The 14,033-nt window shown below is 31.0% G+C and overlaps 1 protein-coding gene across 1 annotated transcript; it reads left to right on the forward strand.

The window, feature by feature from the left end:
- Window positions 1–10,304: 10,304 nt before the first annotated feature.
- LOC119072547 (electron transfer flavoprotein subunit beta) lies at window positions 10,305–11,534 on the forward strand. The gene is made up of 3 exons (XM_037177781.1): window positions 10,305–10,462; window positions 10,653–11,192; window positions 11,260–11,534. The coding sequence occupies exons 1-3, from the start codon at window positions 10,412–10,414 to the stop codon at window positions 11,431–11,433; spliced, it is 765 nt and encodes a 254-aa protein (XP_037033676.1). The 5' UTR covers window positions 10,305–10,411; the 3' UTR covers window positions 11,434–11,534.
- Window positions 11,535–14,033: the final 2,499 nt, after the last annotated feature.

Here is a 14,033-nt window from a genome sequence, read left to right on the forward strand (position 1 = left end):
ATCAAAACACTCTAACATGAATTTAGCGGAACATAAAATAGAGAAAACTATTTAACCATCACGATTTAATTAATGCACAAAAAATCATCAATAATTTAAGTAATTCAAATAATAATCGAGGAGAGCATATCAATCGGATATTAAACGATGAGTAAACAATAATAACAATTCCATGCACTGACTAATGAGCAAATAAAAAATGAAAATTAAAATTCTTGCGAGACATCATTTGTATAAAACAAGACAAATTATTTTGGACAGCCACATCATTGATGTAGATTGTGAAAATAATTAACGAAATAGAAAAAAAGCTCCTCATCGCTCTACATTCAAATCCCCCACCTAATATCGTACCTATACGTTATATGAAAAATACTTACCTTTACCAACAATATTTCATAAATCGGTTTTATTTCGCGATAAAAAAGTAAAAAGGTAAAATTAAAAGAAAACAAGAATGAAAAATAAAATAAAACCAAATTCAAACGTAACTTAATAGAACAGAGTGAAAGAGAAATAAAATTTAAATGAACAAAATGCTAAAACAGAATTATATTTTTCTAACTAAGACAATTCGAAACACTTCAAACGATTGAAACAAGAAAATAAGAAGAAGAAAAAACCACATAAGAAAACGCCCACTATATATTTGTAAAGTTACACCACCTTAAATAACATGAGTACTTCCTTGAATTAACAAATACACAAAAATGAAAAGAAAATTGTAACAAAAGTTTTGTCGAAAGAACTCGCATGAAAGTCGAGGAAAACAAAACCAACCGAGCAAATTAAATTTAGTCCGGTTTGAAAGGTTGTTCAATCAATTAAATAAACGAAATATTCAGCTCTCAGCTTCTGCTGCTTAAAATTGTTCGACAGTTAAAAACTTGCATATCATAAAAATTTTACATTTATTTTGAGTGTGTGTGGATACAGTTTAAAAAATTACAATTTCTTGAACTGTACGTACATACGATCAATTGTTTTTTCGGATACTAAACGCTTTTTCCGTGGTGAATTAAACTGGAAAAATTGTTTCCAACCAATCAGACTGGATTATTTAATAAAAAAGAAAATAAATAACTTCTAAATCAAGCAGTGAGCAAACAATTACAATTAAAAGAATAAAAATAGAATTTTAGAATAATAATATTACTGTCAGTTTGTATAGCAATTAGAAATTCAAATGTAAAAGAATTATTAAAAACTAAAACATTGAATTAAACAACAAGAAAACAAAAAATCAATAAAAAAATTTATGAAAAAAATGAATAGGAAAACATAAAAGGCAAGCGTCAATTATATTGAATCTAATAAAGTAAAAGAAAATGAAAAAAATAAATGACTAAAATCATGTAATTACGATTATTATGTGCCTGGTAGAAACAATTTTGGCTGCAGATTGGTTGTTGAAGTTACCATTTTTTCTTAATTTATCTTAAAAATCTAAATGCAATTTCAGCCACATATCAAAATCAGTCAGATTTAAAAACGATATTTTTGCTGTACAAATCTTTCCAAACATTTTACCGTGCAACACCGAAATCAGATTTAATTTATTAAACGAAAATATAAAAATATTTGTGCCAAACTAATAAGCTTAACATATTTTATATGACCCGATACAGACCAACTAACCATTAACCACTTTTCTGGGAACTAAATATTTTGTTCAAAAATCTTTTGTCTCAACTATTTTTTATGAAAACCTAAACTTTACGCTGCCTGCAATTTGTGAGGCTTTGTGTCAATCTGAAATAGATCAGTGTCAGGTTGCAGGCTGACCTGAATAATTTGAAAATTTCCAACCAAAATGTTCAGTTTATTCAGGTCAACCTGCAACCTGACCTGATCTGCGTAAATATTCTTCGAGCTTCGAGTAACTTCCGTTCAGGTTCAAATGTAAACAATCTGTTAAGTGAAAAAGGGACGACAATAAAGTCAAATTAAAAAAAAAGTGCAATGGACCCAAAGCACTTTTAAAGGAAAAATTGGTTTGTGGGTCATAACTTATCCCACTTGGAGAAATCTTTGCATATTCTGTAAATTTATGTAATCTGCACATGTTTCTCCACAAATCAATTTTTCCTTTAAAAATAACACATTTTTGCGTACTTAAAGGTTTTATTTTTTCAAAAAAGATTTTGGTTCAGAGAATACTTTCCGCCTAAATGTAGGCTACAAATTTACAAATGTACCATTGATCTTAACCTGACTGCATAGGCCGATTTAACCTGATACTGAGCTTTACAAAAACTGCTCGAATTTGCAAGCTTTTTCTGTAGACAAAGATTGAAATCGAAAAAAAAGTCTGAAAGCTCGACAAAGCTCGAACTAAATTGTATTGGTTGGACCATTACTTCCTTGACAACACTTCTATCGACTGTTGAAAGGGCAGAAACGGGACGTGCCAAATACTGAGCATTACAAAAACTGCTCGAATTTGCAAGCTTTTTCTGTAGACAAAGATTAAAATCGAAAAAGAGTCTCAAGCTCGACAAGGCTCGAACTAAGTTGTCTTGGTTGGCTTATTACTTCCTTGACAACACTTCTGTCGACTGTTTAAAGGGCAGAAACGTGACGTTGCACATTAACAAATTTTACAAAAATTAAATTTCAAAAAGGCATACGATGGTTTTTTCAACTCTAAAAAGAACATCGATTAATATCTTCATCCTATTTGTAACAGATCTTCATCAGTAATAATTTCATTTCTATTATAATTCGCTAATGTCACATGTCCCTTTTCTGCATTTAACTATTCAATTAATTGCATGCACCCAAATACTCGTAAGTCTTTGAAAATTACAATTATTTTTCTGAATATTAGCTTGAATTATTTCTTGATCTTTGTCTGGCTATGTTAAGATTTTACTTTCCTTTCTCAAGTTCCCATTGAAAAACATAATCAGAAACTACCTACATTGCAAACAGCTCAACCAGTCTGCACAAAACCTTAGATGCTTTGAAATAATTAATGGAATGAAAAGAACAAAACAGCAAAATACTAATTACGAATAGAAATACAAAAAAAATATTGGAAAATTGACAACAAAAATAGAAACATATACACACGCGGAATTCTTCATATCAGTTTGAATTGGACAAGAAACCAAAAAGAAATATTTGATAAACTTTTCAAACAACGAATCAATTTAATTGACTTTTGGAATTTATTTTTCTTTCAATTAAGACAAAGATTAAAAATAAATTAAATTTACAAAATTAAAAAAAAAATTAGAAAGAAAACATTTTCGGACATATCTCTGTGCAAGAACAAAAAAAAATTACTAAAAACGTATCAAAAAAGCGGAAAGTTTAATTTTCCAAATAAAATTAAAGTAAAGAAAAAAGTAAGTCAAAAAGAAGAAGAAAAAAAAAACTTTTAATTATTAGTGAATTTATCACCATTTATTAGAAACATACATTTACATTTTAAGATTAGAATGAAACACGTACACAAAATACATAAAATTATTCGTCTATGTGCTATTGACTAAATTAAAACAAACAAACAAAAAATTATGAAAAAAAAATGAAAAAAACAAGAAAACCATTTACAGCATAAAAATTAATGAAGAAATCAATGTTGTGACACTGTTACACCTAAAAATACTAATATATTAACCAAGATATAATACATGAATACACACATTTAAAACATGAAAAAAAAACTATTTTTTATTCAGATTATACAAAATCCATATATATCGCCATACTACCCATATAACTACCCATATTTCCACTCACATAAAAATCGAAACATCAAAAATTTCCAAAACGAAACAACTAATACTCCTACCACGTATATATACCAACCAAACTGATTCATCTCTTCCATTGTACGCCTCTACGCTAAATGCATGAGAATGCACTAAACAAAATATTGCAACTTACCGGACAATTTGATGCGGAAGATAACGCATGCGTCATTAAGTACTTGTACGTCAAACAATGCTGATATGTCAAGTCTATGTATCGCATTTGGGGGTTAGCTTTAAAAAGCTTTTTTGGAACTTTGAGCTTCTTTTCGCATCCAATGAAGTGTTTCACTTTTCTATTGGAATCCAAAAGAAGATTGAAAGCTCTTGGACTGACGCACAAATGCGAGACATTTTAGCTTTACACGGCACAATACAGAATACTGGTGAGAATAGACTTGTTAAGCAAACCAGTTGATATTCTTGTTAGCCTTTAAAGGGCTTCAGCGTTTTTTTAAGTTATTTTAAAAATTCCGTAGAAAATTATTAAAAACCCGAAAGCTGTTAAAAGCTCGTCGAAGCATTCTAGAACCTGATGCTACCTTAATAACACAATAACGTTTTATAATTTGTGTGGGCGCATTCTGTTCCCATCGAAGAAATGAAGAACCAAGTAGAAACGCAAGATTATAACTATCTCCTACCAATCTTAGGATTAGGAGTATCTACAGTCTTGAGACAACAGAAAAATATTATTTTATTTCATCTACTACTTCCACTTCAAACCACATATCAACGATAAAAACAAAAAGATACACCTCGATGTCAAGGAATAATAATATAAAAATTGAAGAAGATGAAGAGCCGATCAGTCTCATCTGTTATCGACAGAGTTCTGTTATATAGCAAAAGGTATGAACCAAAGAAGTAAGCGATGTTATGAATGCAACAAAGGCAGTAATAGATTATAAAGCTTCTTATTTGTAACTGAACACTTGGTTGCTTAAAGAAAGTTACTAGCTAGTTTGTTTCGGATTACCATTTTCCAAATACCCAACCAACACCATTATAACTCTTATTCTGGACATGTAAAGGAGATCTTTCGGTGACATGTAGACTTATGCAGTAATCTACAATGAAAATCATTTTTTTAAATAACTTATTGCATGCTCTGTACCTGACTATACACACAACTTCAATTTTCTAAATAAAATCTTTGCACACATTTCTATCGTTACTTGACGATTTTCTGTGTGATTTTGAACAGTTTAAAAATTTTGATTTTTTACAACAAATTTTTAGACAGTTTCATGGATGTAGAGACAAGAGAGATAATTCTGTTCTTTACACTTCGAAGAATAAATGATAAAAAAAAACAGGCTGCATTCATAACTACAAACTGTAGCCAAATTAAACTCTTCAATAATAATATCACGACCGAGTTTCCTGAATTAAAAAAAGAATTCCTCAAGAATCCTAATACACAAACGACTGGACATTATTCAATTATTATTATTTGTTGTTAAAAAATCGTGGTGGTGGTGGACTTTGATCTTGTAGGAGGACTGTGAAGTGTATTGAAATGGCTTGACTGAAAACTTTTCCCAGTAAATAAATATGTTTAGGAGGTAAAAACCAAGTCTTATTAGTGGAATGACTGAAATTAATTGTCTATAAACAACAATAATTTCCAAATAATTTCATTAATTTACCGCACACTTTCAGAATAGAAATTTTTGGTTAATGAATTTTCAATTTGCACCAACATAGCGACACACATATAATACACAACAAACAGATAATATAATTTTCCTTCATAAGAAGAACCATCCAATTAGGAGGAACATTGAAACTCTCTACTTCATCAGTCAATTGATAGAAAATGAATTTTTTCCCTCTGATAAAAGAGTGATATAAACGAATACAATTAATTATGATTAGTATGGAAAGGGCATCAAAACGAAATTCAATTAAACTGCTTGCCTAAATTCTTTCACCTATTGAGACCTTTCACTTCACCAAGTTCACTCTTTCTTTAAAAAAAAAACGGAAAAAAAATTAAACCAAACAAAATGAGAAAGAAGTAAAATTATTATAGTAAATCGTAGGCCTAAACTAGTGAAATTCCTCTCTTTGCATGTGAATCTGGAATCCCAATTCACCGATCTCATGTAAATCATTTATTCATTTACATCATCTTAAATTATACCATAATTATGTAATTAAGACACTCAATTAAACAGTTATAGTGTTCACATGATATTTGTCCACCTAGAATACGGCAGGATAGAATACAATTATGTTGAACACACAACCAATACACGAAAAATGTACACCTAGCAATTTTCACCAATTTTTCATTTTACACACGGAAAATTGCGTTTGTAATAGGAGAATTGCGATTTTCACTTATAATTGTAAGTTGACGTAAGACTGGGAAATTATAAGTAAGTTCCCCACACAAAGTATGTGGAGAGTCAACTTATAACTTTTAAGTCTTACGTCGATTGCAATTATAAGTGAAAATCACATTCTCCTTAATATTACGGCGTAATAAATATGAAATCAACTATTCTGTAATATAATTCAAAAATAATTCGTTACAGTGTCATTTCATAATTATTACACCGTAATATTACACTGTAATATTACACCGTAATATTACAGTTTAATATTATATTACACCTTAATATTATATCGTAATATTACACCGTAATTTTCAATAATATAGACACGCTCAATAGTTTATCACTATAAAACGACAATTCTTTATTCACAATTATTTAAACGTTTGATCATCTAGTTTTAACCGACTTTTGTTGCAGATACAGTTTTGTTTCCGTTGTTAAGTTGTCGTTGTTAAGTTGTAAGTAAAATCGATTTAAGTTTAGAGATTTTGAGATAAGTTTTATGAAATGAATTCTTCTTTTTTTAGTTAAATGTAAAATGTTAAATAAAAATAAATTTAAAAATAAAATGACAATTGTAGATATTCATAATTGCAAGATGATTATGAACCAAAAAAATGAAGTTGAATGGGGCTAATTAAATAAATTATATGAAACATAGGAACTAAAAACTAGTTAATTAAAAATTGATTCATTTATATAGTTCAAGGCTTTTCGAAAAATTTTATTAAAGTAAAAATTGTAAATATGTAAGAAAGAAACTATAAATGGAAAAATAGAAAAGAAAATTATTTGTAAAGTGCTGTAAAAAGTATGAATGAACCGGTGAACAATTGATTCATTACATTATCTATGAGATAAATAATAGAAATATAGTGCTTATTGTGTATGGGAAATGGTTGAGCCGAGCCGACGGCGAGCTCAACTGGTCAATAATAACACACAACAAGCAGATTCCATCATTTGTCCCATGGGAATGAGTGATAAATAAATTAAAACGAAAAAAGTTGGAAATTGTTTTTGTTCTGCTTTTCTCTTTTTGTTTTGGAAAATAGAATATATTATGTGATCGTATGTATTACATGCATAAAACTACTATGAATAATATATGAATATATATATAAAACTTAAACGGTACGTTTATTTATACACAAACTTTTTATTGTGAAAGAAAAAAGTTTATATTGTTAAAGCAAAACAGCAAACACATCAAGCACATTTTACATCGGCACACCTCTATTTTTTAATAGTTTTTTTTTTAGAAAAATCTCTAAGAATATCTTCAATAAAACCCAAATTTTGTACCTATACTGCAAGATCAACCTGTAAAAAAATGAGATCTTCGACTTTGAAGATTACGTTACCTTCTTGCAATATATCCCCAAGATAATTGAATAAAAAACCAAGATTTTTATTACGTGACCAATTTTACACGCTAAATCTTGAGTTCACATTTCAACTAGCTTATCTTCTCTATATAATTGGAGCTAATTTATGGCGCCAAAAATCAAAAAATGTTTTTGACAGTGAAAAATATCTTATTCTGCACGTTTTCATGTTGAATGAGACGATGCACTTGATTATGGTTATGAATTAGATATTTCTTTTGCACATTGTTATTCCTTGCATTATTGTTTTCAACTGTATGTACAAACAAAATAATGCCAAACCCAAAAAAAAATGAAAAATTAGAAGTAGAAAATTAAAACGCAAAATATTAAAAAGAAACGATTTATGACAATTATTCTAATTATCAAATGAGTCAATTTAGTGTAATTTAATTATTTTAAAGAAAACAAACAAAAATAGAGGCAAAAAACATTTAATTTTAAAAATTAATTTAGACTTTAAAGTATAAATAGATGAGGCAAAAAGAAAACCAATTTGTTATTTAATTATTTAGAATAAATGAAAATTACCTAAATTATATAAAGAAAAAAGAAAAAAAAACTAAACTGAAAAAAAAGTAAAATGCAAAGTCAATCGATGTCCGCATATCTAATATATTATACTATTATAAGAAGAAAAAAGCGATAAAATAAATATTTGTGAAATTTATTAATTGAAAACCGAATCTTTCTTTGACAATGCGAAACAATTGCATTCGTGATTTCCTTGATACCTTTCTGAACCGTTCCGAAACCTAAGTTTATTACTACTTCTGTTTAGGTCTTACTTTTGAAACCAGCTGTTTTACCTCCTCAGTGTTACTTTTAGTCGCTCTCGTCGTTTGTTTTTGTCATTGATCTCAAAATAAGTGGATGACTAAATGTCAAAAGGGTAATAAGCGCTCGTAAAAACCTTTTTCAGACAGGCTATTAATCCAAAGCAACAACGCAAAAACGCTCTGATTGATACCTTCTTATTTTGTATAAATAGGTTTTGTAGAGTCGACGTCCAGTCAGTTTAGACATGAAATTGCTTCAGCTGGTCGACTCGGACAATCTAAAGTTGGAATGGTTTTTAACAGTGTTTTACAGTTGTATGACACACTGTCAAGTTTTAGTACTTTCAACCAGTAATTTCAGTACTTTATTTAGAGTACCACTCATACCAGAGAGATGACTCATACTTGAAGTGCGTTGGAATAGGCAATGTAAGCGAAGCGCCCTTTACATTACTGTATCACGTAAAACTAATGTCGAAAGAAGTAACAAAGTGGTACATACGCAACAGCGTAGACACAAGAGATCAGGAACTATTTGATGATGGATAGCTTATCATGCACTAAAAGTGTGGAGGGGAGTTTCGATAATTGGAATGGATATTACTTTTGAAGGCTTGGGGATTATATCATGACGGAAAACCATGAACATACATAAAGGATGTCCACGATTCGGTGTTGCCATTAAGGGTTTAAATTGATAACTTCATAAGTTGGTATGCATTTCTGACGTCTAAAATGTATGACCAGCCTCAACTGTCAACCCTGCCAAGAAGATATCTTCTATGACGATGCAAACCAAGGCTGTAAACTTAGGAAGGTCACACCACGGTGTGCCTTAACCAACTTTAAATGGAAGTGTCGCACCACATCGGATTTTTTTTGCTAATTCAATAGGGGGAGGTAGACTGGTTACAAAAATAGCAATAATAAGAAAAACGGCTGGGAGAATTTTTTTTGCGACCACTTTGAAGTCATTTTTCCATACATTTTCATGTATTTTATGAAAATGACAAAAATGTTTTTTTCGCCAAAATACGCATTCACAATTTTTATCATTAAAAAACATTATTTTTAGCAAAAAATTCTTCTACAGTATGCCTCTAAACATTGAGATTTCGTTTATACACCCAATTTATTTTTCATGTCCAGCAGAATTTGATATATCCAAATAGCTGTATAAACGAAATCTCAATGTTTAGATGCATACTGTAGAAGAATTTTTTGCTAAAAATAATGTTTTTTAATGATAAAAATTGTGAATGCGTATTTTGGCGAAAAAAACATTTTTGTCATTTTCATAAAATACATGAAAATGTATGGAAAAATGACTTCAAAGTGGTCGCAAAAAAAAATCTCCCAGCCGTTTTTCTTATTATTGCTATTTTTGTAACCAGTCTACCTCCCCCTATTGAATTAGCAAAAAAAATCCGATGTGGTGCGACACTTCCATTTAAAGTTGGTTAAGGCACACCGTGACAGGCGACGAGAATCATCACAGAAGGTGAATTTTTGTATGAAATTCGACATTTTATCATCATCATGTGGTGTGTCACCCGCGTATCTGTATCTGCGTGACCTCCCCAAAGTTTACAGCCTTGGATGCAAACTACTTCTGTCCGTGTTCTTCCTCTTGTTCATGGTATATTTATTCTACGTAAAAACATTTCCTACGAGTCCCTTGTTTGACTAACCGAGAGGAGCACAGGTGACGTGTGGAATAATTAGTAAATAGGATGATTCATGGATGCTATTACGAAGAGAAGTATAATCCGAAAAGTGACTAGCTTCTGCTCTAAAGTGTTAATTAATATTTAAGGAAAATTCGAGTAGAATTAAATTTTCTGTAATAAGTTATGGTCCCCCTTTCATATGCCATCATTAGTTAAAATCACTTGGCATTGTCTATTTTAGGGAGATTAGAATTATTTTGCGCTAAAAAATTTGAAATTTCATTGCACAAATGTAGTACAACTCATTCATACGAAGAGTACTAGAACTTCTTTGACTAGTACCGCTATCACTGTTTTCATCATCTGACATCCACTATCTTTGAAACGTCACTTTCTGTGTTCACATCGTTCACATACTGAAATTTTCTTCCGCAATTTGATCTTTAGTTAGTTTTATTCATTAGAATGGCTCGTGTTTTAGTCGGAGTAAAGAGAGTGGTTGATTATGCTGTTAAGGTAGGTACACTTTCAAAGCGCACCTCGTAAATAGCTTGGATGATCAATTGTTCGAAATGTTGCGGTCTTAACACACAGTGTTGATAAGAATAAACTTTGACCCCGATCAATTATGAGCCTTCGGTTATACAACCGTCAAAGCAATTAACTCAACATGAAATAACCAACTTCTTCCCGTTTCGAATCACAGATTCGCGTTAAGCCGGACAAAACCGGTGTCGCAACGGAGGGAATTAAACACTCAATGAATCCATTCGACGAAATCGCGGTGGAGGAGGCCGTCCAAATGAAGGAAAAGAAATTAGCTAGCGAAATTGTTGCAGTTTCAGTGGGACCAGCGCAATCGCAGGAAGTCATTCGAACTGCATTGGCAATGGGCGCTGATCGTGGCATCCATGTCGATGTTTCTGGAGCTGAATACGATCTTCTTCAACCGTTGCACGTCTCCAAAATACTTGCCAAATTGGCACAAGAAGAGAAGATCGATTTGATCATCGTGGGCAAGCAAGCCATTGACGATGATTCAAATCAAACTGCTCAAATGACAGCCGCCTTATTGGACTGGCCGCAGGGCACATTTTGTTCGAAGATTGAGAAAACTGGCGACGGTTTTACGATAACTCGTGAAATCGATGGCGGTCTGGAAACGATTAAGACTAAATCTCCGGCTGTATTGAGTGCTGATTTACGCTTGAATACGCCACGATATGCAACATTACCCAATATAATGGTGAGAGAAATGATAAAATTCATTCGCTGAAAATGTAAAATGAAAATTTGTCATCTTTGTGTTGCAGAAAGCGAAGAAGAAGCCAATCAAGAAAGTAACACCGAAAGATCTTGGCGTTGACACCGCTGCTCGCATTGAAATTGTTTCCGTCAACGATCCACCAGTTCGTCAGGCCGGAGCTATTCTGCCAGATGTGGACGCTTTAATCGGAAAGTTGAAAGAAGGCGGTCACGTGAAATGAAGTTTCTGATTTAATTTTCAATTTGTTTGGCGATTAGTTTTGTTTCATTGGCGATGGATTTATGCATTTCGTAGAATTACATTTTTAAATTTCCCTAGAAAGTTGTCGTGGAATTTTCCAATTGTATGCCGTCATCATCTCACTGATGCACCGCAATATTTTCAGTTTGAAAGCGAAATTCGAAAGTAAATCAAATCAAAAAGGGAAAGTTGGATTGCAGGAAAAGGTGAGTACCCTTGTTAGTCTGTGAGAAACGTATATGGGTAACTCCATGGTTAGTTGCGTTACAAATTTCATCATTTCTGAGACATAAAGTGAGCTGCTTGCCTATGTTTTGCGGTAGCAAATCAGTCTATAAATTTGCTAATACTCAGGAGATTTCATGGATTTCATGCCAACAAGAATTGGAATTTTTAGCCTGCGAAGTGTGACTTGTGTGATCGCATAAGTCGGCGGTTAGTTGCGTTACACGTTTGTGACTTTTCGAAATATTTTCACCAAATGTAAACTGATTTCTGCAAACTTTTTTCCCCGAAAGCTATGGGCAAGACGCGCAGTTTAAGCCCAATATGAGGTTGGTAGCCCAAAATTTGTGGGAGATATGTCTATAAAAGTGATATTTTTCGGGGGTCATTAATAGCCAGAATTTTTTTTGTTTTGAAATTGGTGGTCGTCCCATAGAAAATGTTTCTTTGGCTCAAAACCGTTCAAAATAATAGGTACAAAATTTTTCGATACAACCTCGGCGAGTTAAAATTCGTGGATGACACTTATCACCACTGAGGTAACTATTGTTAAAAAAATGGTTAAAGTATGTACTGAAAGAATTTACACGGAAGAAAGTCGAATCATCTGCCACTTGTGACGCAAATTTCTTTTTGTAAAACTTTCTTTTACAAATTTTTTGAGTCAATTTTTTGTTGACAAAACTTTTGCGTACGACGCACAATGCGTAACCCTCAGCGATATCAGTTATTTTGTAAGTAAGATAAAAGACTTGCGTCACATTTACACTTTAAGGGTTTTTTGACTGATTATCGAATACGGCTGGGAGAATTTTTAGTTGGTCGACATGAGTTGAATTTCCAATGAGGGATTTTATAAACGCGAAATTGCAACTATTTTTGAACTTCCAAATATTATTTTTTTTCTTTAAATTTGTACTTTACGTTAATGCTTCATAAAGGCAAGGTAAATTGAAATGATCGATTATTAAGATTTTTAGCGTATTGTGATTTGAAAACGAGTATAGATCTAAAAAACAAGCATTCGGTCGATTATACTTCGAACTCGAGCTTATGCGTATGCATTGAAAATGTTTACAGATAAAAAACCTAACAAATGCACCATAAACAGTTTAAATGGGCGGTATGTAAGACTATACTGGCTTTCAAATCTCTATACACTCAGAATCGATCATTTCATTTTGCTTCCACTTTATTTTCCAAATGACGAATTTCGACGTTTAAATTAATTATTTTCCAAATGACGAATTTCGACGTTTAAATTAATTATTTTCCAAATGACGAATTTCGACGTTTAAATTAATTATTTTCCAAATGACGAATTTCGACGTTTAAATTAATTATTTTCCAAATGACGAATTTCGACGTTTAAATTAATTATTTTCCAAATGACGAATTTCGACGTTTAAATTAATTATTTTCCAAATGACGAATTTCGACGTTTAAATTAATTATTTTCCAAATGACGAATTTCGACGTTTAAATTAATTATTTTCCAAATGACGAATTTCGACGTTTAAATTAATTATTTTCCAAATGACGAATTTCGACGTTTAAATTAATTATTTTCCAAATGACGAATTTCGACGTTTAGATTAATTATTTTCAAAATGACGAATTTCGACGTTTAAATTAATTATTTTCCAAATGACGAATTTCGACGTTTAGATTAATTATTTTCAAATGACGAATTTCGACGTTTAAATTAATTATTTTCCAAATGACGAATTTCGACGTTTAAATTAATTATTTTCCAAAATGACGAATTTCGACGTTTAAATTAATTATTTTCCAAATGACGAATTTCGACGTTTAAATTAATTATTTTCCAAATGACGAATTTCGACGTTTAAATTAATTATTTTCCAAATGACGAATTTCGACGTTTAAATTAATTATTTTCCAAATGACGAATTTCGACGTTTAAATTAATTATTTTCCAAATGACGAATTTCGACGTTTTAATTATTTTATTATTTTCAATGACGAATTTCGACGTTTAAATTAATTATTTTCCAAATGACGAATTTCGACGTTTAAATTAATTATTTTCCAAATGACGAATTTCGACGTTTAAATTAATTATTTTCCAAATGACGAATTTCGACGTTTAAATTAATTATTTTCCAAATGACGAATTTCGACGTTTAAATTAATTATTTTCCAAATGACGAATTTCGACGTTTAAATTAATTATTTTCCAAATGACGAATTTCGACGTTTAAATTAATTATTTTCCAAATGACGAATTTCGACGTTTAAATTAATTATTTTCCAAATGACGAATTTCGACGTTTAAATTAATTATTTTCCAAATGACGAATTTCGACGTTTAAATTAATTATTTTCCAAATG

This window comes from Bradysia coprophila, assembly GCF_014529535.1.
Source record: "Bradysia coprophila strain Holo2 chromosome IV unlocalized genomic scaffold, BU_Bcop_v1 contig_84, whole genome shotgun sequence".
NCBI classification, from domain to species: domain Eukaryota; kingdom Metazoa; phylum Arthropoda; class Insecta; order Diptera; family Sciaridae; genus Bradysia; species Bradysia coprophila.

Bases quoted from the DNA above. Each gene is read 5' to 3' on its own strand.
- LOC119072547 (XM_037177781.1), top strand. From the start codon at position 10,412: ATGGCTCGTGTTTTAGTCGGAGTAAAGAGAGTGGTTGATTATGCTGTT. The intron at 10,463-10,652 runs GTAGGTACACTT...TTCGAATCACAG, and splicing joins TGGTTGATTATGCTGTTAAG to ATTCGCGTTAAGCCGGACAA. The intron at 11,193-11,259 runs GTGAGAGAAATG...TTTGTGTTGCAG, and splicing joins CAACATTACCCAATATAATG to AAAGCGAAGAAGAAGCCAAT.